The sequence below is a fragment of the Astyanax mexicanus genome, chromosome 12, assembly GCF_023375975.1.
Source record: "Astyanax mexicanus isolate ESR-SI-001 chromosome 12, AstMex3_surface, whole genome shotgun sequence".
In the NCBI taxonomy this organism is placed as follows: Eukaryota; Metazoa; Chordata; class Actinopteri; order Characiformes; family Acestrorhamphidae; genus Astyanax; species Astyanax mexicanus.
In genome coordinates, this window is record NC_064419.1 from 14,243,422 (window position 1) to 14,269,570 (window position 26,149).

A 26,149-nucleotide genomic window follows, 5' to 3' on the forward strand; every position below is an offset into this window, starting at 1 on the left:
GCGCTGACATAATCAGCTGAGTTATTAGGATATTCAGTGTAGGGACAATACAGACAGAGAACAGTAAATGGCACAGTAATAATCAGCTGGGTTATTGTGATATTGAGTGTGGGTACAGTACATTTAAAGAACAGTAGAGGGCGCTGTAATAATCAGCTAAGTTATTGGGATATTGAGTGTGGGTACAGTACAGTTAGAATACAGTAGAGGGCGCTGTAATAATCAGCTGAGTTATTGGGATATTGAGTGTGGGTACAGTACAGTTATGACAGTAGATGGCGCTGTAATAATCAGCTGAGTTATTGAGATATTGAGTGTGTATAGTATATATAGTGTATAGTACATTTATGACAACAGAGGGCGCTGTAATAATCAGCTGAGTTATTGGAATATTGATTGTGGGTACAGTACAGTTATGACAGTAGATGGCGCTGTAATTATCAGCTGAGTTATTGAGATATTGAGTGTGTATAGTATATATAGTGTATAGTACATTTATGACAACAGAGGGCGCTGTAATAATCAGCTGAGTTACTGGAATATTAATTGTGGGTTCAGTACAGTTATGACAGTAGATGGCGCTGTAATTATCAGCTAAGTTATTGTCAGTGTTGGGAAGTAACGGATTACATGTAACGGCGTTACGTAATCAGATTACAAATTATAAGTAACTGTAATCCGTTACAGTTACTGCTTCAATAAATGGTAATCAGATTACAGTTACTCTGCTAAAATTAAAGGATTACATTGCGGTACTTTCCTATTTTTGCTCTTCCAACACTGACAAAACGCAAATAACATTTTGCGGTGAAATCGCTCTGATATGAAAGGGAACTGTCTGCCCCTCGTCCCATCTCGCTGCACACACACACACAGGGAGGAGGGGCAGACAGCGGCTCCGCACACACAACGAGGCGAAATTAACTGACATTTTGGTCAACGAATAAAAACAAGACGAAAATGTTTGGCAGGGACGAAATCCAATCAGAACTGATTTAGTTCTGTGAAAGGTAGGGACCAGTTAGGAAGAGATCCAATCACTGCTACTTTAGCGAAGGTGGAGAGGCGGGATAAGCGGGGTACTCATCCAATCAGTACCCGCCTCTCCTGCAGTAGCGCCGCGCGCTCAGTTACAAACCCGGGAATTAAACTGTCGTTACGGAGCTCGACTGGAAGTTAACTCGACAGTGTTCAGCAGGGAGAGAGAGAGAGGAGAGGCGATATATTTCTCCTTTGACGTCGCGAAAAACAAGATAACGTGTAAACCGCGTGGAGCGACTCCATCTCCGGTAAAAACACCACTAATCTTTCAGCTTCTGCAGAGCAGAGTCACACAGATCTCCATGCAGAGATCCGCGTTTTAATGCTGATGTTATTTCATGAGCTGATGTGTTTAACTCAGCAGTGCACTAAAACACAGAACTGATACAGAACTCACTCATTAAGATCAGATCATCTGCTTAGTCTCACAGTGGGAAAGATATAGCTAGTGTTAAAGCAGGAACAGGTCAGAAAGGAACTCAATAATACAACGAAAATAAAACAATAAAATAAGTGAATCTATGAACCCAAAAGTCTGTGTAAAGTTCCTTACAGCACTTTCTCATAAGTTTCTCACTTTAACTCATGAAGTCTCTCAGTACATCCTGAGAGCATCTCTACAGGACAGTGTGTGAAGGTGTGTTTTTGATCTCATTTATAGACTGTAGCTCCAGTAGGTATGCTGGGTTACTGCTGGAGATAAAACTAGATCATTTAAAAGCTGTTTTTGCATCTACAGCTCTGTTTAAACTATAATTTAACTATTCAGTTGTTTTATGACCTGATTTATAGAGCAAAATTTTTAATGTAAAATATATATAGTCACACACCTATAATAATAATAATATACATTAAATCATATATAAATATATTTTACATTCAAACATTAACAATATTACTCAAGTGGTTATTAAACGTTTAATTTCGTATAAGTGTATAGTTAATAATTCAAGGGAACTGATGAAAAAGCATTTACATTTACACCCTTTACATTTTAGTCGACTAAATTTACTGTAATTTTAGTAGACTATATTCTTATGACATTAAGTCGACTAAAACTAAGTTGACTAAATTACTAAATTGTGATTAAAACTAAATGCTATTTTCGTCACAAGACTATAACTAAGACTAAATCAAAATTTGTTGTCAAAATTAACACTGGTGGCAAACCTGCAAGTAGATAGCTTACAGTTGTTGTTACATTGGTTTTAAATTGTTTTATTATCAATTTATAGAAGTGTTTCATAAAATTGTTTGATGAAATGGTTTCATAAGTATTTTTATAGAGTGATTGAAAAGGCTTTTTTATTTGTTTATCTATTTGTTAAATGGAAAGAAAAATAAAAGAATAATATGCAATATGTGGTAGCTACATTCATTCAGGCTTAAAAAAACGACAATATTGTAAGTAATCCAAAGTAATCAGATTACGTTACTCACTTGAAGTAATGTAACTGATTACGTTACAAATTACATTTTGAGTGATGTAATCAGTAATCTGTAAGGGATTACATTTTAAAAGTAACCTTCCCAACACTGGTTATTGTGGTATTGAGTGTGGGTACAATACAGTTAGAGAACAGTAGTTGGCGCTGTAATAATCAGCTGGGTGTGGGTCCAGTACAATTAGAGAACAGTAGAGGGCGCTGTAATAATCAGCCGAGTTATTGGGATATTGAGTGTGGGTACAGTACAGTTATGACAATAGAGGGCGCTGTAATAATCAGCTGAGTTATTGGAATATTGAGTGTGGGTACAGTACAGCTAGAGAACAGTAGAGGGCGCAGTAATAATCAGCTGGGTGTGGGTAAAGTACAGTTAGAGAACAGTAGAGGGCGCTGTAATAATCAGCTGAGGTATTGGGATATTGAGTGTGGGTACAGTACAGTTAGAGAACAGTAGAGGCTGCTGTAATAATCAGCTGAGTTATTGGGATATTGAGTGTGGGTAAATTACAGTTAGAGAACAGTAGAGGGCGCTGTAATAATCAGCTGAGTTATTGGGATATTGAGTGTGGGTACAGTACATTTATGACAGTAGAGGGTGCTGAAATAATCAGCTGAGTTATTAGGAAATTCAGTGTAGGGAAAATACAGACAGAGAACCGTAGATGGCATTGTAATAATCAGCTGCGTTATAGTGATATTGAGTGTGGGTACAGTACAGTTAGAGAACAGTAGAGGGCGCTGTAATAATCAGCTGAGTTATTGTGATATTAAGTGTGGGTACATTACATTTAGAGGACAGTGTACGGTGCTGTAATAATCATTTGAGTTATTGGGATAGTGAGTGTGGATTCAGTACCGTTAGAGTACAGTAGAGTGAGCTGTAAAAATCAGGTGAGTTATGTGATGGAAATTTATTTATTAAAGGTGATTCATAATCAATAATGAGGGTAAATTATTCCTAAATCATGTACGTAATTTTGACTGAAGATACTGACAAGTTGCAGAGATTAGAATGTGCGTACGTGGCTCACATGGGCGTGCAGGACAGGTGACCACACGATCACATCCCTGAGGCATCAACCATAAAACATACGTGGCACAAGTTACTGACCAGTGTACTGGAAGGTTCTGGAAGCTACGTGTCACTAAAGTGTAAGCTTCACCCTGGCCCCAGGCTGTAGGAATGCACCGACCGACTGGTCAAGACTGGCCAGGTAATATACCAGGATACTGGACTTTTTACCATATAAGGCAATGCTTTTTTACCATGTAAGGCAATGGCCTGAGGGGACCTAAAAAGGTTCAAATACCCTGAGATGTTGGCTGTACAGGGGGAGAGACTTGAACACATGCTTTGAAATGTATTCTGTCTTTTCTCCAATTAAATAATTGCTACTCACTTGATCCAGACTCAGATTGTTCGTGTTTGTTGTCACTAATCTTTATTTTCCACCACAAATTGGCGTCACGAACAGGATGAAGGCCGGTGTGCAGTGGAGGGAGGAGAAGTGAACGCGCACCGAGGACGCTCTCCAGCAGCGAACTGGACCCAAAAAAGGGAAATCTCCCAGAGCAAGAGCAGAGTACCACCCGGGGGTGAGTGTAACTGATCCTCCCTCCGCTCGCACTCCAAACTTCATCTACGAACACTGGTGGTGAGTGACTGATTAATTATTTCAAGAGTGAAAGTGAAACTCTTTAATTTTTCCCCTCCACCTGCCCTCAAGCACTCCACCCTGGATGAAGTGTAGTTGCATGACGGTGTAACAAAAGGACTAGCCTGGTCATTGCGAGGCCCCTAGTGATAAAAGTATCACTAGAGAGGAAAAAAAGTGAAAAAGTAGCCTGCTCAGAGGCCTCTATTGATAGTCGTGTCTCTAGAGAAAATCGGTCCGGACCGTGGGGTGGAGTGTTTAGATAATACTAATAGTACAGGGTACTGATTGAGTATATAGGAAAAGAGGGAGGTGAGAAATTAATTATTGGGGCTAAATTACTCTGAGTCATTAAATCAAGTGAGAGAGCAAAACTGGGATCCCAGATAGGGGTATAAAAAATAATAATAAAAAAATAAAAAATAAGAGAAAAAACGTTCTTTAACGTTTTAATTTAGTTTCACACTGCGGCTCTCCTCAGCAGAGCTGTGGATAAAATATTTCGGATGCCCAACTACTGGGAGCCTCAGTGTGAAATATGTAATTGTGAGTGTGTAACTATGTGTAAAGAGTGAAATATTGGTTAAATTGGTTGGTTATTAATATTAATTACATTCATGGATTATGAATATTAGTTAAAAAATTGTGCAAACCAAAAAGAATATTCTGAAAAGAAAAAAGAGGCACACAGGAATCTTTTCCTGGTGTTATTTTTTGCCATCAGGAGACAAAAATAACATCTAATGATAAAAAGGGGGGGAGGTTATTTTTAATTAAGTTTCTCAGTGTCTCTCAGTTTTTCGATCCTGAACCCAATGCTGCCCCGCCGAGAAGATGACCATCAGCGACCAGGAGACCAGAACCAAGCTGCAGTGATCCGGTGGGACGACAAGAACAGAGCCTTCGCAGATGTCCAGATCTACAATGCAGCGCAGCGGCCCGACTCGCCCATAGCTTCGCACACCTGGAGCCACCAGAGGAATTCTTCAGAGTGCACCGAAAAGAGCGGATCAGCCCGAGCGCCAAGCTGGTTGAAGTCGTGGGCCAAGAGTGGTTCCATGTTGGTACATTGTGGACTGAAAAAACAAAGAGAGATGATGGAATCTGCCTCTGGCCTGCCCGACCGCCGACATGCAGGAAGACGAAAGTTTGGAAAAGAATTTGAGGACTTTGGTATGTCTTGTCGCCCAACCTTGAGCGAAATGAAACGGAAAGAGAAAAAGCGGGCAGACACGTTGGATCAAGCCATGTTAGGACAGTCATTTGCAGCCCTCCTTATCTTTGCTCCACGAGAAACTGGCAGAGGAAGAGGCCGAGAAAGAGAAAGAGGAAGAGTTCGGGGGCGCAACGGAGGCAGGGGAGAATTTGCAGTGTTCCAGTCAAGCACGGGAAAAGACGACAATACATGGGCGAATCGATGTTATAACTGTGGCGAGCGTGGACATTACGCAAGAGAATGTCCAAAAGAAGGAGGAAAATCCGACGACAGCACACCGGGAGCAGGCGGGCAGCAGAAGGTGAAGGGCGGCGAAAACCGAGGCCCACTGAGACAGCGAAAAAGGGAAGTACTTTCTTCTGCTCCTTAATTTTGATTAGTACAACAGTGTAAAAAACAAAAAGAAAAAGAACTGTACTGTAGCGAACAACAGGTCTATGAACTCTGGTTTGAGGAACCAGTATGTATGATGAAACTGAGTTGAAAAGGAGTTAGTTTTCATAATTTCAGCGCCCATCATGTTTTAGTTTTCTCTCTTTTACTCCGTATTCTTTGTCCTCACTTTCTTTCTTTGTTTATTTCAATTATGTGATGACTCGTTGTTGAGATTATAGGATATTAACTGGGAAAAAAAATATTTAGAGCTGTGAGTCTTTCAAATTGGCTTTAGCATAAAAATAAAACCAATCGAACTTTAATAAGAAAAAAGGAAAAGGGAAAAGCAAAAAGAATGATGTGTTTTAGAGTTTTTAGATTTTAAATGTTTATTTTTTGTTTTGTTTGTTTTGTTTTTATTATTTTATATACAGTGCCCTCCATAATTATTGGCACCCCTGGTTAAGATGTGTTCTTTAGCTTCTCATAAATTGAGTTTTGTTCAAAATAATATAGGACCACGATGGGAAAAAAAAGTAAAGTCCAACCTTTAACTCAAGTAAATTTTAAGGGGGAAATAAAATCCCTGACTAAGAAATAATTATTCTTCATAAAATCACCTGTTCCACAATTATTGGCACCCCTAACAATTCTTAGGAAATAAATTTAATAAAAGTATTTCTGTCACTTCTACAGTAGTTTACGAAGTTGATCAGAGTATGTAGGAACATTTAATTAGTAATTCACAACTTCCTGTTTCCCTGGGGTATAAATATGACGTGACACAGAGGCCATTTATCTTCAACATGGGAAAGACAAAGGAACATACCATTCAAGTGAGGCAGATGTGTGTTGACCTTCACAAGTCAGGCAATGGCTACAAGAAAATCGCTACTCGCCTACACCTGTCCATATCTACTGTCAGAGGAATTATTAAGAAGTTTAAAACAACTGGAACAGTGGTAAACAAGCCTGGACGAGGACGCAAGTTTATTTTGCCACCACGCACAGTGAGGAGGATGATAAGAGAAATAAAAAGTTCTCCAAAGCTCACTGTTACAGAATTGCAACAAATGGTAGCTTCTTGGGGTCACAAAGTCTCCAAAACAACCATCAGGCGCTATCTACATGCCAACAAGCTGTTTGGGAGGCATGCACGGAAGAAACCATTTCTCACTCACAATCATAAACGCAAACGTTTGGAGTTTGCTAAGCGGTACTGGGACTTCAACTGGGACCGTGTGCTTTGGTCAGATGAAACAAAGATAGAGCTTTTTGGCAACAAATGCTCTAAGTGGGCCTGGCGTAACACAAGAGCTGAGTATGCAGAAAAGCACCTCATGCCCACTGTGAAATACGGCGGGGGATCAGTGATGCTGTGGGCCTGTTTCTCTTCTAAAGGCCCTGGGAACCTTGTTAGGGTGCATGGCATCATGAATGCTCTAAAATACCAGGACATTTTAAAACAAAATCTGGTAGCTTCTGCCCGAAAGCTGAAGATGGGTCGTCACTGGGTCTTTCAGCAAGATAATGACCCTAAACATGTGGCCAAATCTACACAGAAATGGTTCACCGCACACAGAATCAAGCTCCTCCCATGGCCATCTCAGTCCCCAGACCTCAACCCCATTGAAAACCTGTGGGGTGAGCTGAAGAGGAGAGTGCAGAGGAGAGGACCCAGGTCGTTGGATGATTTAGAGAGAATGTGCAAAGAGGAATGGTCAAAGATCCCTCTTTCTGTATTCTCCCATCTTGTGAAGCATTACAGGAAAAGATTAGGTGCTGTTTTGTTGGCAAAAGGGGGTTGTACAAAGTATTAACATCAGGGGTGCTAATAATTGTGGCACACATGATTTGATGTTAAATAATTATTTCTTAATGTGGGATTTTTTCCTACTTGAGTTAAAGGTTGTATTTTACTCTTTTTTCCATCGTGGTCCTATATTATTTTGAACAAAACTCAATTTATGAGAAGCTATAATACACATCTTAACCAGGGGTGCCAATAATTATGGAGGGCACTGTATATACATGTATAAGGTGTGCCTAGCTCAACAGCACATACGGATGCATTAAGAGCAAGGGAATTTTCGGGAAGAACCATTCAGTAATTACAACTCCATAAGCTCCATAATGACACAAAAAGGGAGGTGTCTGTGTCTTACCAATATTCTTTAGATAACAAACTCTTTTACATTGTCTCCCTATATCCTCCATTTGTCCTGTAAATTTGTTGGCCGGAGATTCTGAAATGTAAATTAGGGTTTACTCAAATCGGCTGCCCTGAGGGTTTAACTGTAGAATATTCAGAACAACCATGGTACAGTTGGCTGTAGGGGTGTCAATGGACCACACCCATTACACAGCGATAGATATAGCAAATTTAAAAAGTATTCTAAATTAGTTTAGGGTGGTTCCCGGATTTCTACAGACAAGAGTGAGGTCTGAAAATATCCTAAACTAATTTAGAGGAAACATTTATAGGCCGTAAGGAATACCAGATTTATAGAAATCTAAATATCCTAAAACAAGTTCCTAGGGCTTATTTCAAGAACAAAAACAAAAATCGGAATTTAAATAATAATAAGATTTATAATATTGTATTATTAATATTGTTGTTGATAATAATAATAATAATAATAATAATAATAATAATAATAATAATAATAATAATAATATGAAGAGGAAGAATAAATAAATTAATTAATAAATGAATAAATAAATAAACTGACAAAAGGTGAAAACACTCGTGGTATGGAGTAATTCCATGTTAGCATGGAGTGCCGCGCATAACTTCGGGCCGTGGGAAAGCAGTGTAATGTCCTGACAAGCTCAGGCACGAAAATAAAACAATTTAAACTAATAAATGACTGGCTATCTGCCTTACTAGTATCATATTGAGTGGCAGTCATTAAATGCGCAGCTTATATGTCAACAAATGTTCCTGTCAGCAAAGAAAAACGCCGTAGCGGGCTATGTTACCAAAAAAACATCGTACCACACCTGCCGCCGCCGTACAACTGTAACCGACCAAGAAAAACGGTTTCTACACAACATGCAATCCGCTACTACTGGAATAGAGCTCAGTGGTCTAAATTAGCGTGTGTACATAAAACAATTTGAGGGTACAATGCAGCAAGTAGACGATGTTTCCCAAAGGCATACATGGAAGGCTTAATTGTTATTGCTCATGCGTAGAGTCGCATGATCAAAAGGGGGGATATACAGAATAAAATTTTGGTCAACATTTCTTGTATGTGCACGAAACACGCAACAGCATATGGGTCAGCGATATAGTCATTGTAACACTGGCAAAATGATTTTACCAATACCAGCGGAAGGGAAACGTTTTTCTCATGGTCTGGGTATGCATGTTCAGCAACTGGGTGGAGGCTCCTTTTCTACAGGTACAGGGGACGGCGAAACAGTGACAGCGATATTCCTCAGAGATTCATCTCCGGCCTGGGTCTGCCGCAGCACGTCTAAAACATAGTAGCTACCATCCCGCTAGTGCTGGGGCAGTAGAAAAGGGTCATTATCAGGCCCGTAGCCAGCAGTGTGATGGGGGGGATCTTTTTCCCCCAAAAGTGGACTTCATTTGGCTCTCTACTCCAATGCCCCCTAAATACACGAGCACACTTCAAATCTTTTAATTTAGACATATTTTATTTATTATAAGTTTGTTGTGAATCTGTTGTTGCTGTCCTTATTTGTTCGTCTGTTGCTCCCCACTGTTAACATACATTTGATATAAATGTAAGTGTTACTCAAACGTCCTACATCTGTGATGTGACTTCATTGTCTGTCTCTGTTGCTCACCTCAGTTGTCTGTTGCTTTGTTCCATTGTCTCTGTTGCTGCCCTCCATTGTCTGTCTCTGATGTTGCTGTCCTTTATTGTCTATCTCTCTACTATTGACATAAATAGATAAGAATTACTTCATTAGGAACACTATCGGTATGGTCATTAAAACTTAAACATGAATTAATAATAATATAAATTGAAGTGTTCTGTCTTATTCAAATCTTCCTACAACTGTGCTGGGACTTCGTTGTCTCTCTCTGTTGCCTAGGTCTGTTGTTGCTCTCCCTCCTCTGTATCTCTCTTGCTGTCTGTCTCTGTTGCGTTCCTTCATTGTCTGTCTGTTTTTCCTCTCCTTTAGGGTCATTTTACGGGAAATCAGACATTTTGGGACCCAACCGACATCAAACTTTGTGTGCATTTTTAGTGGCAATGTAGAAAAACTGCATTTGCATGAATCTGGCACTAATATTTTAGAGGTTGTTCATGACATTGCAGGCTGTGTGGAAAAGATACTTACCATTTTAAAATATATATTTTTTTATATTCAGATTTTAGTATTTTAATAATCTATACTCGGCTAACTGTTGAGTTCAATGTTGTTTGTGTACTCTGTAGTAATCCGGAGAGACAGACGGTTCGAATGGTGTATAACATGTCCGCATTCGATCAAATATGGACGTACAAAAAACGCAAATATGAAAATAATATTTCATAACTTATAACTTTAGGCATATTTCGCCCTAAATGTTTATTTTCTGAAAGGAGATACGGCTAAATAGGCTAGATAACTGAAAAGCTTTAAAATGGTATATTTGGTGTCTATTTTGAACCTATAAGTATTCATATTGGGGTGGCTGAGGGGGTGTGGGGGGGATCGAACGAACCCTTCGATCCCCCCTGGCTTCGGGCCTGATTATGACCATTAAATAAAATATTTTTGCAAAATTGACACAACAAACAGGCATTAACTGGGTTAAGTGTTGTCCCTGGTCCTCCGGCAAAGCGGAACCAGAGAAGAAAAACATAAACAGGTCTCAGTGCCTTTGAGAAAGTTTTCGGCAGACCCTCACGTGAGATTAAGCTCGTCTCCTCTGAACGAAAAGAGTTACTAGATCATTATCTCACGATATTGCGTCTCGTGGTATGAGGCGTTTTCTGTTTGTGTCCAGGTGCAGTGCGGACGCAACCGGCCAACCAGCCTGCCACGACCACAACCAGGTGGCTGAAACGAGACCCCCGAAAGCGAAGGTGCTCCTTGTGTTCCAAACGGCCATGAAGATGGATGGAAGGAATACGCAAGAATGCTCCGACTACATCTGAAGAAACAGTTTAAAAGATGATCAGCGCTAAGGGCTAATTGTGATGGCAGTGCGAGAGGACTGTTTGCTGACCATCATAGAGACATTGTTGTATGATTCTGATGAGGTTCATGTCAGACATCTGGAGAAGAATGTTTTTGGCAGTACGCAAATTTCATAGCCCATACATCAGGTGTAATAATACGTGTTATGTTTGTGCTTTGATGCCACACGCTGCAGATGATCCATTTGTTTTTGAAATGTACACAGAAATCTATGGCATTTTGTTTCGCTGAGTTCAGACGAGATATCACTCCCGTAACGCAGATTAGTTGACTAGAAAAGTTGCATATTAACACTATTGCCTAAATTACTTAAGTTTTTACACACAAAAAGGAAACTAAATGATTATTGAATTATAGACTCTTAACTGGACGTAGTAGACGTAACTATATTATTAGAATTAATTGACATGAATTAGTTCTCTTCTGAAGTTTAAATGAAAATAAGTATTTTAAAGTATACAATAAATCATAACAAATAACTTTATTAATTACTACTTAAAACATAACTAAGAAAGATTCATTTTATAAGTAATAAAAAGTTCTGAAAAAAAACGTAAAATTTAAAGTTAAATTTTGAGCACCAGTCCTTGTGTTTCTGAACCACTAACACATTTATCAGCAATGTAACACATAGAAACAGACATTAAAACTGCTTAACTTCCACCGCATCTCCACGAGAACCTGTAAAGAATGAGCGGAATGCAGCGCAGCACCGCGACCAAAGTGAGAGCTCCGTGACAGATAATTAGATCACACTAAAGATGGTCCGACAAATAAATAAACTCATTATTTAATACATTTAGCACGTTTAACCAGCTTCTCCTCATCCATTTCTCATATGCTTGTGAGACAGTGTACAAAGTTGAGTCAACCCCTTTCAGGGAAAAGTCTCTTTTTAACACATATCCCTACGGTGGCCGAGAAAGCCCAACGCAGTGCAAATTGAAAAGCGCTGCAAAAGCACAAAACACATCCATCAAAATTACAACACAGGCGCAGCAAATAGAAAAACGCGCTGCAAATAGAAAAACGCGCTGCAAATAGAAAAACGCGCTGCAAATAGAACCACAACACAACGGAAGTGAGTCACAACACAACGGAATTTTCCCGGGGGACCTTAAAAGATACTGTACCAGCTAAGCTGCGTCTTCAGTAACGTCTCGGACTTCACTATGTGTACAAAGGACAATAAGTGGCAAACAAGGCGTTTTGTGAAGCAGAACTTTTAATAATATGCACACAACCGTGGTAATCACAGGTAATAAACATAACTTACTTTTCAGAAGCTTGTTTGCCACTTATTGTCCTTTGTATACAGCTGGTACAGCATCTTTTAAGGTCCCCCGGGAAAATTCCGTTGTGTTGTGACTCACTTCCGTTGTGTTGTGGTTCTATTTGCAGCGCGTTTTTCTATTTGCAGCGCGTTTTTCTTTTTGCAGCGCGTTTTTCTATTTGCTGCGCCTGTGTTGTAATTTTGATGGATGTGTTTTGTGCTTTTGCAGCGCTTTTCAATTTGCACTGCGTTGGGCTTTCTCGGCCACCGTACATATCTCTCGTTTAACATGAACTATTTTACATACTTATTTAAAGTAAGGCTGATCTCTAAAAAAATCTAACTACAGCGGCCGTAAGTAGATAAGTAACTCTTCACCTGCAGCACACCCTCAACTCAGAAACTTATCAAATTACGCTATCTTTGCTTAACACAAATGCAATGTAAATTTCAGCTCAACATCGCTAACAACTAATTAGATATTTTAGAATTAGATATTTACGAAACTACTCAAAGATTTTCGGGGACACAGTGCAGCTCCTGCAAATTACGAATACTGAACCAGTAGGATTAAATAAAGAAACGGGGCCTGAGATATTTATTTGATGAAAATAATGTATAAAATATGATTGATTAGAATCAAAGGGGGGAATTGTAATGGAAATTTATTTATTAAAGGTGATTCATAATCAATAATGAGGGTAAATTATTCCTAAATCATGTACATAATTTTGACTGAAGATACTGACAAGTTGCACAGATTAGAATGTGCGTATGTGGCTCACATGGGCGTGCAGGACAGGTGACCACACGATCACATCCCTGAGGCATCAACCATAAAACATACGTGGCACAAGTTACTGACCAGTGTACTGGAAGGTTCTGGAAGCTACGTGTCACTAAAGTGTAAGCTTCACCCTGGCCCCAGGCTGTAGGAATGCACCGACCGACTGGTCAAGACTGGCCAGGTAATATACCAGGATACGTGGACTTTTTTACCATATAAGGCAATGCTTTTTACCATATAAGGCAATGCTTTTTTACCATTGAAGGCAATGGCCTGGGGGGACCTAAAAAGGTTCAAATACCCTGAGATGTTGGCTGTACAGGGGGAGAGACTTGAACACATGCTTTGAAATGTATTCTGTCTTTGCTCCAATTAAATAATTGCTACTCACTTGATCCAGACTCAGATTGTTCGTGTTTGTTCTGTCACTAATCTTTATTTTCCACCACAGTTATTGGCATATTGAGTGTGGATACAGTACAGTTAGAGAACAGTAGATGGAGCTGTAAAAATCAGGCGAGTCATTGGTATATTGTTGCGGGTACAGTACAGTTAGAAAACAGTAGAGTGTGGTGTAGTAATCTTTTGAGTTATTGGGATATTGAGTGTGTGTAACAGTACAGTTAGAGAACAGTAGAGGGCGCTGTAATAATCAGAGGGGAGTGGGTCCAGTACAGTTAGATAACAGTAGAGGGCGCTGTAATAATCAGCTAAGTTATTGGGATATTGAGCCTGGGTACAGTACAGTTATGACAGTAGACGGTGCTGTAATGATCAGGTGAGTTATTATGATATTGAGAGTGGGTACAGTACAGCTAGAGAACAGTAAAGGGCAGTGTAATAATTAGCGGAGTTATTGGGATATTGAGCGTGGTTGCAGTTAGTGGACAGTAAAGGGCGCTGTAATAATCAGCTAAATTATTGGGATATTAAGTGTGGGTACAGTACAGTTAGAGAACAGTAGAGGGCGCTGTAATAATAGGCTGAGTTTTAGGATATTGTTACGGGTACAGTACAGTTATGAGAGTAGAGGGCGCTGTAATAATCAGCTGAGTAATTGGGATATCGAGTGTGGGTACAGTACAGTTAGACAACAGCAGACGGCGCTGAAAGAATGAGCTGAGTTATTGGGATATTGAGTGTGGGTACAGTACATTTAGAGAACAGTGTACGGTGCTGTAATAATCATTTGAGTTATTGGGATAGTGAGTGTGGATTCAGTACAGTTAGAGAACAGTAGAGTGAGCTGTAAAAATCAGGTGAGTTATTGGCATATTGAGTGTGGGTACAGTACAGTTAGGGAACAGTAGAGGGCGCTGTAATAATCATTTGAGTTATTGGGATGTTGAGTGTGCGTACAGTTCAGTTAGAGAACAGTAGAGGGCGATGTAATAATCAGCTGAGTTAATGGGACATTGAGTGTGGGTAAAGTACAGTTAGAGGACAGTAGACGGTGGTGTAATAATCAGCTGAGTTATTGGGATATTGAGTGTGGATACAGTACAGTTAGAGAACAGTAGAGGGCGCTGTAATAATCAGCTGAGTTATTGGGATATTGAGTATGGGTACAATACAGTTACAGAACAGTAGACGGCGCTGTAATAATCAGAGGGGAGTGGGTCCAGTACAGTTAGAGGACAGTAGAGGGCGGTGTAATAATCATTTGAGTTATTGGGATATTGAGTGTGCGTAACAGTACAGTTAGAAAACAGTAGATGGAGCTGATATAATGAGCTGAGTTATTGGGATATTGAGTGTGGATACAATACAGTTAGAGAACAGTAGACAGCGCTGTAATAATCAGTTGTTTGTGGGTCCAGTGCAGTTAGAGAACAGTAGAGGGCGCTGTAATAATCAGCTGAGTTATTGGTACATTGAGTGTGGATACAATACAGTTAGAGAACAGTAGACAGCGCTGTAATAATCAGTTGTTTGTGGGTCCAGTGCAGTTAGAGAACAGTAGAGGGCGCTGTAATAATCAGCTGAGTTATTGGTACATTGAGTGTGGATACAATACAGTTAGAGAACAGTAGACAGCGCTGTAATAATCAGTTGTTTGTGGGTCCAGTGCAGTTAGAGAACAGTAGAGGGCGCTGTAATAATCATTTGAGTTATTGGGATGTTGAGTGTGCGTACAGTACAGTTAGAGAACAGTAGTCGGCGCTGTAATAAGTAGCTAAGTTATTGGGATATTGATTGTGCGTACAATACAGTTAGAGAACAAATCAAATCAAATCAAATTTATTTGTATAGTGCTTTTTACAACAGGTGTTGGCACAAAGCAGCTTTACAGAAACATGATTACAGGACAAAGAATCAGGCAAAACATTACACATAGAAAATACAGAATACAGAACCCCCAGTGAGAACAGTAGATGGTGCTGTAATAATCAGCTGGGTGTGGGTCCAGTACAGTTAGAGATCAGTAGAGGGCGATGTAATAATCAGCTGAGTTAATGGGACATTGAGTGTGGGTAAAGTACAGTTAGAGGACAGTAGACGGTGGTGTAATAATCATTTGAGTTATTGGGATATTGAGTGTGGATACAGTACAGTTAGAGAACAGTGGAGGGAGCTGTAAAATTCAGGTGAGTTATTGGGATATTGAGTGTGGGTAAAGTACAGTTAGAGAACAGTAGCGGGCGATGTAATAATCAGCTGAGTTATTGGCATATTGAGTGTGGTTACAGTACAGTAAGAAAACAGTAGAGGGCGCTGTAATAATCATTTGAGTTATTGGGATATTGAGTGTGGGTACAATACAGTTACAGAACAGTAGACGGCGCTGTAATAATCAGAGGGGAGTGGGTCCAGTACAGTTAGAGGACAGTAGAGGGCGGTGTAATTATCAGCTAACTTATTGGGTTATTGAGTGTGGGTACGGTACAGTTAGAGAACAGTAGAGGGCGCTGTAATAATCAGCTGAGTTATAGGGATATTGAGTCTGGGTACAGTACAGTTAAGACAGTAGATGGTGCTGTAATAATCAGGTGAGTTATTAGGATATTGAATGTGGGTACAGTACAGCTAGAGAACAGCAAAGGGCGGTGTAATAGTCAGCTGAGTCATTGGCATATTGAGTGTGGGTACAGTAAGGTTAGAGAACAGTAAAGGGCTCTGTAATAATAATTTAAATTTTTGTTATACTGAGTGTGGCTACAGTACAGTTAGAGTACAGTAGATGGTGCTGTAATAATCAGGTGAGTTATTGGGATATTGAGTGTTGGTACAGGACAGTTAGAGGAGACTGGAGGGTGCTGTTATAATCATTTGAGTTATTGTGATATTGAGTGTAGGTACAGTACAGTTAGAGGACAGTAGAGGGCACTGTAATAATCCGCTGAGTTATTCGGATATTGAGTGGTGGGTACAGTACAGTTATGACAGTAAAGTTCGCTGTAATAATCAGCTGAGTTATTGTGATAGTGAGTGTGGGTATAGTACAGTTAGAAGAAAGTAGAGGGCACTGTAATAACCAGGTGAGATATTGGGATATTGATTGTTGGTACAGTACAGTTTAGAGGACAGTAGACAGCACTGCAATAATCAGCTGATTTATTGGGATATTAAGTGTTGTTACAGTACAGTTAGTAGACAGTAGATGTCGCTGCAATTATCTGCTTAGTTATTGTGATATTGAGTGTGGGTACAGTACAGTTAGTAGACAGTAGAGGGCACTGTAATAATCAGCAGAGTCATTGGGATTTTGAGTGTGGGTAAAGTACAGTTAGAGATCAGTAAAGGGGTCTGTAATAATCAGTTGAGTTATTGGGATATTGAGTGGGGGTACAGTACAGTCACAGAACAGTAAAGGGAGCTGTAGCAATCAGCTGAGTGTTTGGGATCGTGAGTTTGGGTACAGTACAATTAGAGGACACTAGAGGGCGCTGAAATAATCAGAAGAGTTATTGGGATATTAAAATATTTTTAATTTAAGTACGTTCTATAGCCACACCGTGTTAGCCATCTGAACACATGACTCACCAGGAAATCTTCTTTTCTAATGCTTCCCCGACTTCTTCCTTCAGAACACTCACATCCACTGTTTGGTTACGTGCTTGGTTACCTGCAAAGACAGCTCAGCATTACTTTTATGCAAATGAAATGCAACCATTAATTGATGTTTCACTAAGAGAGACAGCAGAATGTTTTGAAAGCTGTCGGTATGTCTCACAACACGTTTAAAAAAGCTTTGTTTTGCTTTATAATGAATTGTCCAAAATGACACAAGTGGACCAAAATTTTTAATCAGCTGTGGATAGTGTTCTATAAAATTATGCTTAAGAATAAGACCCCTTAGGGGAAAGGTTTCAAAGAGTCTGTGCCGATGCTCTGAAATGTTATTGTCCAGTTCAACTGTCTCCTTGAGGTTATAAAAGAAGCTCACACTCGGATATTTTTGCTTCAACAATGAGGGAAAAGAAGCGCAGAATTGTCAGTTTTCATGGGCATTCCCAACACTCACTCATGGCTCAGGCCCAGGAATAAAAGCAGCATGGGAGCACCAGTGAGTGAGTATGCTTGCTCCAAGAGGCTGAAATGCTAAACCTCTGCCCTTTTTTTTCTCCTCTCTTCTACGCTTTCCCCCGTCTCGTCCTACAGGAGAGTAGCTGAACTGGACCAAGGACGATCCTTACCCTCAGATCCCCTTCCTGCGTCTGGCTCCAGCTCACCAACCTAACCGGGACCCAGTGCCTGCCTGGCGGCTAAGAGAAGGACTCTTTTTGTTTTCTTTTTTTTTCTAAAAGTGTTTTTTTTTTCAAATTCCTGGTGGATGAATAAAGACCCCTATGGGGTAGTTTGAGTTCACCCCTATGGTCTGTGTCTGGTTCTGGTCCTTTAAGTGACTCGCTGGTGACATTTGGTGGAGAATGCGGGTTGGACCAAACCAGAACCAGAACCCTCAAAAAAAAGAAGAGGAAGAAGAAAAGAGCTGAACTCTCTTTTTGTTTTTCCAGAGTCAGCATAATGGACCAGGTCCTACAGCGGCTGTTGGAGGCCAGTTTGCGGCAGCAGGAAGTAAGCCAGGAACTGACAAGGGGGCTGAAAAGAGTCACTAGCGACCTCATTGCCAGCTGACAGGCCATCCCCAAAGCGCCTCTCCAGGATCCCCGCCGCAGTGCTTTTGACAAAACTGGCCCCAGGTGACGACATCGAGGCCTTCCTCTATACTTTTGAGAGCATTGCAGAACGAAAGGTCTGGGACCGCGAGAAATGAAGTTCCATCATCGCCGACGTGAACCCGGACCCACCCCTCCACCCCGTCGGGAGAATCTCCCCGCAATGCGCCCTGAGTTCCGCCCTTGGGACAGGGAGATTCCCTGAGTGAGACCACCTTTTTTTGCATCCCCTACAACCCTCGGGCAGCCCCTGGGATGAGCCCATGCCCACCAAGCCCGACATCTTGTTCCCCCCCCAAGGCCTGGATGGCCAGCTCACCATGGCCATCATACGCCCTCCTCGGCCCCCACAAAGATGCTCCGTCTGGATGGACATGACATCCAAGCAGTATTGGACAGGGTAAGCATCGTGACCTTGGCCCGTCTGTCTGGCCTGCCCTGGCTGCAACCCCAGGAGGAGACCCTAAATGTGTCCTGCATCCATGGGGACACCCGCCAAGTTCCCACCGCCCGAGTTACCCTGGGAAACACCTGAGAACTGTGGAAAATCACCATGGGCTTAGTTCCTGATCCCCGATGCCGCTGTTGGTCGGACGAGACTACCCTGGGTTTGAGGCGGAGCTCCAGGGACCCACCATCCACCCCATCGTACCCTCTCCTCCCTTCATCCCAGACGACGCCGGAAAGCCCCTCCTAGACCAGCCCTGGCAGCTTGGGATCAAACAGACAGCAGTGGAGCATTGTCAGAAGGTGATGTCCCAGCCCTGACTAACACTCTGTTCTCTTTTCACCACCAGGTTCTGGAAGAAGGAAGTTTCTCCAAAGAACAGAAAGAAGACGAACGTCTAAGGCAGGCCTGGACGGATACCAGAGAAATCAATGAAGTGCCGGTTGGCGTAAGCCCCCTACTTCCGTCATATTTTATGATTCGGAACAATTTGGCATACAGAGTCGCCCTAAACCAAGGTGAGCGTGTCGAACAGCTCCTGGTCCCCCGTTCTTGCATTGATAAAGTTATGCACCTAGCCCATCAGCACCCCCTTGGAGGTCATCTGGCAGCCGATAATACCCTTACCCGGATGCTGTCAAGATTCTACTGGCGCTCCATACATGCAGAAGTTAAAAACCACTGCCTCAGGTGTGCCCGCTGCCAGCTCACTAGCCCCCGTAAGCCCCCGCCTGCTCCCCTGGTTCCCCTTCCCATCATAGGGGTCCCTTTTAAGCAAATCGGAATGGACTTAGTTGGCCCTCTACCCAGGCATGAATATATATTGGTGGTCCTGGACTATGCCACACGGTGCCCAGAAGCTGTACCGCTATGAAAAGCCACCTCCAAAGCCGTGGCCAGGGAACTAATGCTCCTCATGAGTCGTGTGGGCATACCCAAAGAGATCCTTACAGATCAGGGCACCCCGTTTGTTTCCAAACTAATGGTTGACCTCTGCAAGCTTCTACATATCCGTCGTCTGAACACCTCTGTCCATCATCCTCAAACAGATTGGCTTGTGGAGAGGTTCAACCAGACCCTACAGAAAATGCCTCTACAGGATTCTCCCCCTTTGAGCTGCTCTTTGCCAGAAAACCATGAGGTCAAGGATGCCTGGGAGCAGCAACCATCCCCCTACAGGTCACTGATTGAATATGTACAGAATATGCAGGAACGTATTGATCATGTACACCCCGTTGTCAAGGAACACATGGAGGAGGCCCAGCGGGCCCAACAACGTTCCTACAACAGGCCGGCCCAGGTCCGAGAATTCCAGCCGGGAGACCGGGTGCTGGTCCTTATCCCCACAGCCTCTTGCAAGTTCCTCGCCTCCTGGCAGGGCCCATTCACTGTAAAGGAAACGGTGGGGCCGGTGGCCTACCGCCTGGAACAGCTGGGAAAGAGAAAAAAGGAACAGGTATACCACATTAACCTTATCAAAAAATGGTATGAACCTCCCCTTCCTCCCCCTTTTCCCAGATACTCGAGCCCTCAGCCAGCCAGGTCAGCTATGGTGAGGACCTAAGCCAGGCTCAAAAGCAGGAATTGACAGAGTGTGTTGACCGCTACCAAGATACACTAGAGATCAAAATTACAGAACAACATATAATTTCCCTGAATATTAAACTCACTGCATAGCCCTACACTCAAAAAAAGGGTTTTGAATAGCTGTTGGTTTTATATAACTAAAAAATGCTGGTATGACTCATGTTAATTATGTTTTGCATCTAAACATAAATGCATAGTGTTTCTTTAACTCAAATAAACATGCTTTTCATTATACTTGACTATGTATTGTGCTCATAACTTAATGCAATTGCTTTTTCCCTTTGAATCTATTCGATGTAATTACTTGTGGATGAGGCCGGATATGACGCAACGGAAAGGGCGTTTCTTCGCGGCGCGAATATTTTGGTTTTAATGGCGTCTCAGGTAGGTTAATGCGAAATATTTAAAAAATCCACATTTGCTTGTGTAATTACACACCAACTGGGCCGTTTTATGTTGTGGTACTGCCTTACCACCTGTAAGTTGGTTTAACGACATGAATGATGTTTAATGGTTGTGATTTGTACTTGTTTTAAACTTTCATTCTGAAGGTAACTTAGTGCTAACGGAGGTAGCGTTAGCTTAGCTTAGCTAGCGATGAGAATATCGTTATTCTGGCTTTGTTTCGTATATTTTTAATATCATAAATATAATATGGATGCAGGTTAGGGTTGCCCGAGACATATTTCCGTGGATTCGCTACGGATTTCATGTGTAGTGAGATTTGTGTGGTAATAAGGTCTCTGAATAAATGTAGATTCTGCACCACTATGCTAATGCTAGCGCTATACGCGACGCCGCTCTCAGCGCGGCCGGGCAATGCCGGCCTCCCCACGGCTTAGGGACTCCGGCTTCCCGCGGCCAAGCGACGCATCCGAGCGAAAAATACGGTATCTTAAAGGTTAGGGGAGCCCGAGACATATTTTAGCGGATTCTCTAGTTATACGTAGGGTTATTGAATGTGTAGTCAGTGTTGTGTGGTAAGAAGGTTAGCGCTATATATTATATTAGCGCTAGCTAGCTACATGTCATTTAGCTCTTTATAAGAGGTTAAGAACATGTCTGAACGTGTTTAATGTTAGATTGGGACTGTTTCACATTATTAGGTGTGGAGCTAAAAACATGTGGTATATGCAAGTACAGCTAGGACGTGTTGTGTCTTGTTCAGTAGATAAGATGTTAAGTTAAGCATAGTTAAAGTCTTAAGATAAGTCCTTGCTTTTCCTTTTGGCGCTTTTAAAAACAAAGTAATTTCACTGCAACATTAGCATTAATAAGAAAGAAGGTTCTGTACACAATGATTTGTGACTTTGATATGTAACATGTAATTTAAAATTACGGGGGATGGCAAATTGATATGTTTAACCTCTTATCACGCCCTGGCCCGCCGCCGGGCCAGAAAATGTAATGTTTAATATCTGGCTGTGTTTATGAATAATTAAAGGTTCAATATAGACACCCAATATGCTATTTTAAAGCTTAGAATCGCTGCTTTTCGGTTCTCTAGCCGAATTAGCTGTATCTCCTTTCAGGAAATAAACATTTAGGGCGAAATATTCCTTGCTTATGATAGTTATGAATAATAATTTTCATATTTGCGTTTTTCGTTCGTCCATATTTGATCGATTTTGGACATGTTATACACCATTCGAGCCGTCTGCCCCTCCGGATTGCGGACCCGTTTTTCTGTAGGATGAATTAGAGCCAAAAGAGCGTGTTACAGGGTGTGTGTGCAGTTCACATCTGCTTGTGTTTCGCTGCAGGACACTCGTGATACACACCCTGCCAAAACACTTCTTCCATATAAACATTTCATTTTATGTGTCTGAAAATAAAAAATAGAAAATCTGGAAACTGCCTAAAAATGTCCTGGTTTTTACCATATTTTGGCCATTACATGTTTAAATGAATAATTAAAGTGACTTAAATGAATCGTGTAAAGGCTTTTAAGTTATATTAATTCATAAAATTGCCTGTGAATTATGTATTAATAGAATGAAAGGCCTTCAAATTCATTTCTTGTTTTTTTCTGTTTGCAGGTGTTTGAGTGGATAAACCTGGTGTGAGTGTCACATTTCAGTGGTAAATATTTTTTTTTCCTTTCTATTGATTAACTGGAAAGAACTGACTGGACACACTTAACTGTGAAACCTGGAAGAAATGTGGGAATGTAAAGACTGTGGAATTTCAGTGTCCTCCAGGTCTCGTTTATTGCAACATAACAAATTGCAGCACAGGCATTATGGTCGGAGCCAGCATTACCCTTGCACTTATTTAAACTGTCCCTGCAGTTTTAAAATATGGAACACTCTTTTGATTCATTTAAGTCGAATGCATGCAACACATTCTGGTCCAGAGGAAGCTCAATTGACCACCTTTAGTTGTAATTTGTGTGCATGTGCCAAGCTTTTTTCTGAAAGGGATTATTTTGCTCATATAAATACACTTCAGATCATTTGAGGTAAATTAATCTCCAACAAAGGATGTTTTCTTTGTTAAATTTGGTGATTTAGTTGACATATATCCATTGGAAGTGTATATGGTTGGTTCCCTTTGTATGATGTCTTTTAGAAGGCATGTGTAGAGTTCACATGTTGAAAAGACGTTTTGGAAGTGTGACAGTTACTGTTGACTGTGTTGTGTAATGAAAACCTTTCAAAACTATATATATATTTTACCATTTTGTTCAGGGTTGTCCAAATGGCAGTGGCTTCTTCAGTCAGACTACGAGTCATCCTTGGAGAAGACAGCTCTCAGCGTGTAATTCTTCGTGATGGTGTGCCACATTCAATGAGTGAACTTTTGGAGGAAGTTCAGAGGCAATGTAATTTGCCTGGAAGTTTTAGGCTGCAGTTCAGGGATCCTGATTTTGACCATGAATTCATGAACCTTACATCGCCATCAGACCTCCAGGACAAAGCCACTGTAAAGGTTGTGTTTTCCCCAACTACCCATGTTACTCTGTGCCAAGATGGTAGCCCTCCTCCCCCCTATTTTGGTGCTTCCCACAGTACAAACTTCTCTCCAGCTCTCTCTCCCTCACCCTCCTCTTCTGACACAGTCATATTGTCAACTCCTCCATCTACATCAGGGGCATCGTCCGAGTCCTCACTTGAGTCTTCCTCAGAGTCAGCAAGCAGCTTGAAATCTTCTCAATGGCCCTCTGTCTTTGATGTGCCCAGGTTCTCTTACGACAGTGAACTCAAGTTGCAACATGCCAATACAGCTTTCAAAGAAGGTGGAACATTCCTCAGCCCTGAACCAAAACTGAAATCTTCCATTTTAGATGGACTTGCAGAAGAAATTGTGAAGTACAAACTTTATCCAACTGATTCAGACTTTGAGGAAGTGGCAAAAGCACTTATTAAAAAGCACCCCTGCTTGAAAGAGCAAGGCTCAGTAACTGGATGCAGTGGATGGAAGGTTAGCCTGAAGTACAAACTTGGCAACTATAGAACAAAACTGAGAAATGTTGGATGCATGGAGGTCACTGTGAATTCACTCAAACATAAACCGCAAGGAAAATCAAGCCCAGCATATGGTGTAAAGAAACCACGAAGAGCAGAAGTAAACTACTGTCCATCATTTCCAAGCGGCGAAACTGCTGAGAGTCTTGAGAGAGTAAGAGTGAACCTTCTTTCAGAAGGTAAAAAGAAGAACAATGATCAGACATTGAAAGTGCTAATGGACAAGACCTTTGCACTGAGAAGGCATGAAGTTATCCACGAATCGCCTCTTATCGCAGACTTCAAGACAAGATGGCCTGCTCTTTTTAGAACAAAAGAGGTAAGTGAATGCAGGTGTCAGAATAAATATGTTTGGCACAATCACAAATTAAATTTTGTGTAAATTCTGTGCATCTATATGTTTGTAGGTAAGCGCTGAATTTGAGCGGATTACAACCGTCCCTCTTCTGACGCGGTTCTTTTCCAAGCTGGATCTTCACTCTGCAAAACTTCTCAAAGTGTTTGCCAAAAGAGGAGGAGTCCAAGGACGAAAGATCATGCAACATGTGACGGCCATGGCACAGGTACTGATTGTTGCATTCAAATATAATTTAACTTTGAAGTAGGTGTGTGGACAATATGAGGAGATGCAGAAATGGCTATTCAGTTACAAAGATGGTGTAGGAAGAGATATAAGCTGCAAATGTTTAAGGTCAAATGAGCAGGAAAGTTTTAAAAAATTACTTTTTGGGCTGAATATGGTAGGACAAAATATAATGCACAGGGAACATAGAAAAGGATGCTCATTATGACCAGTACAATTAAGAATGCTTGTAGTTTAGCAAAGTGGAATAGGGTTTTGTCACAAAACACTAATTGGTTACTCTTCCTGTCCTTAGAGTGACTACGTTGAAGTTAAAAGAGAATCAGTCCTCAGAGCTCTGTGTGTCTACTTGAATGAAGAGCCGGATGATCTCATTCGTGAATATATGGTTAGTAAATGTGTTGAATTATTTGTCAAACCCACTATATTGCTTAAAAAAATTGCTCGCCTGCCTTGTGTTTGATGATGAAAGGCCGGTGCTGCATCCTATAACTGTACCACAGTGCTGGAGTTCACTGAGCTCCTGAGAGCATCGACCCATCCTTTCACTAATGTTTGTAGAAGCAGTGTGCATAACTAGCTGCTGCTTTTATACACCTGTGGCCATTGAAGTGATTAGAGCCTGAGTTCAATGATTTGGATAATTTGACAATGTAGTGTATTTCAAAACTTATATGGAAATTGGTGTACTATGAATTAATCATTTCTGTTTTTATCTGTCTTTTTCTGTAGGTTTCTGATGTGGCCGCTATTCAGCTGGGAATTGACGGGACTGTCTTGGGGATCTTTGCAACCAGAGTTGAGGGAGCTGAAGTCATGGACCATCCTGCAGATGTTGGAGTGGTAATCGAAGGTGTTGTGGTTCTGGAAGACCTTGCCAGTGTGTCTCTTGCCATTGCACTGTTGTTTGGATTAACTTATGCCTTTAACTTGAGTTACCCTCCCAAATTCAGGTACACTTTTGAGGTAATCCAGAAACTCTTTCTGGAACTAGATGCTAACAAACTGTCACACAAAGTTCAGGCTCTGAAAACCAAGCTCTTCAGTGAGTTGGAGTAGGGTTAGTTCATGATGGTCTTAATTTCGGAAGTATTAGGCTTGTGACGTGCTAATTATATGCTACAGTTTGTACTGGATTATTATTGAGGATATTGCTGTTGCATTTTGCTGACAGATTTAGATAAAGAACTTTAGTTAAATATATGCTGCATGGTTAAAACCTTTCAAGATCTGATTTTTTTTCACAATCAGAATGGAGCATTTTTTTGAGGCACCTTCAGGGTGATGTTTTGCTTTGGAGTACACTTATTTTACATTCTAGACATTTTGAACAGCCATTTTGGATGTGTAGTACTTACTGGCATTACTGCTGTTAAAATTTGGAAGGACAAATATTTTGATGATTACAACATTTATGTGAGAGCTCGTTAAAATATTAAAATCTAAAAAAAAACTCATACAAAAACAAACACAAATATTTGATGGTTACCACCTTTGTCAGGGTTAATTGATATTTATATCTCATTAAAATATATCTAATACATCACTGTCAACTTTCTAGGCAAAAGTATCTTTCAGTTTTTTTTTTTACCTGATTTTAGATAATCACTTCTTAGAATATCCACTTTTATGTGGACTGAATTTAGAAAAAAAAATATTCGATGGTTTCTACATTTATGATAGAGGTGATTATTTATATCTCATTAAAATATCCAAAACCAAAACCTGTTCTATTCAAATTATCAAACAAAAACAAATATTCAGTTCTTTTATTGCACTAGGCAGATTTTAGATTAACACTTATTGATTGACTTATTAATTGACATTTATTTTTTTCTGATTTGTACTGAACAGTAAACATAATGAGCTCTCTAGCTTGTCTCTCTATGCTACATGCATATTTGAACTTTATATTGATCAGACATACCTCAAAGAACAAGCCTTGTGATTTTAAGTTAAACTGCCCTTTTAGAAAATTTGAAT

General features: G+C 40.8%; 1 protein-coding gene across 2 annotated transcripts; it reads left to right on the forward strand.

The window, feature by feature from the left end:
• Nucleotides 1-20,430: 20,430 nt before the first annotated feature.
• Nucleotides 20,431-25,732, forward strand: LOC111197377 (uncharacterized). Of its 2 annotated transcripts, XM_049485673.1 has the most exons (6): nt 20,431-20,500; nt 22,156-22,198; nt 22,807-23,902; nt 23,991-24,146; nt 24,462-24,554; nt 24,899-25,732. In XM_049485673.1, the coding sequence occupies exons 3-6, from the start codon at nt 22,817-22,819 to the stop codon at nt 25,223-25,225; spliced, it is 1,662 nt and encodes a 553-aa protein (XP_049341630.1). In that variant the 5' UTR covers nt 20,431-20,500; nt 22,156-22,198; nt 22,807-22,816; the 3' UTR covers nt 25,226-25,732. The 2 variants fall into 2 exon arrangements, with proteins under 2 accessions (XP_049341630.1, XP_049341631.1); XM_049485674.1 differs by lacking the exon at nt 24,462-24,554.
• Nucleotides 25,733-26,149: the final 417 nt, after the last annotated feature.

What these genes read in the sequence shown, in the direction of transcription:
- LOC111197377 (XM_049485673.1), top strand. Translation starts at nt 22,817, where the DNA reads ATGGCAGTGGCTTCTTCAGTCAGACTACGAGTCATCCTTGGAGAAGAC. An exon ending in CTCTTTTTAGAACAAAAGAG is followed by an intron (nt 23,903 to 23,990) that starts GTAAGTGAATGC and finishes ATATGTTTGTAG; the next exon opens with GTAAGCGCTGAATTTGAGCG. An exon ending in ATGTGACGGCCATGGCACAG is followed by an intron (nt 24,147 to 24,461) that starts GTACTGATTGTT and finishes TCCTGTCCTTAG; the next exon opens with AGTGACTACGTTGAAGTTAA.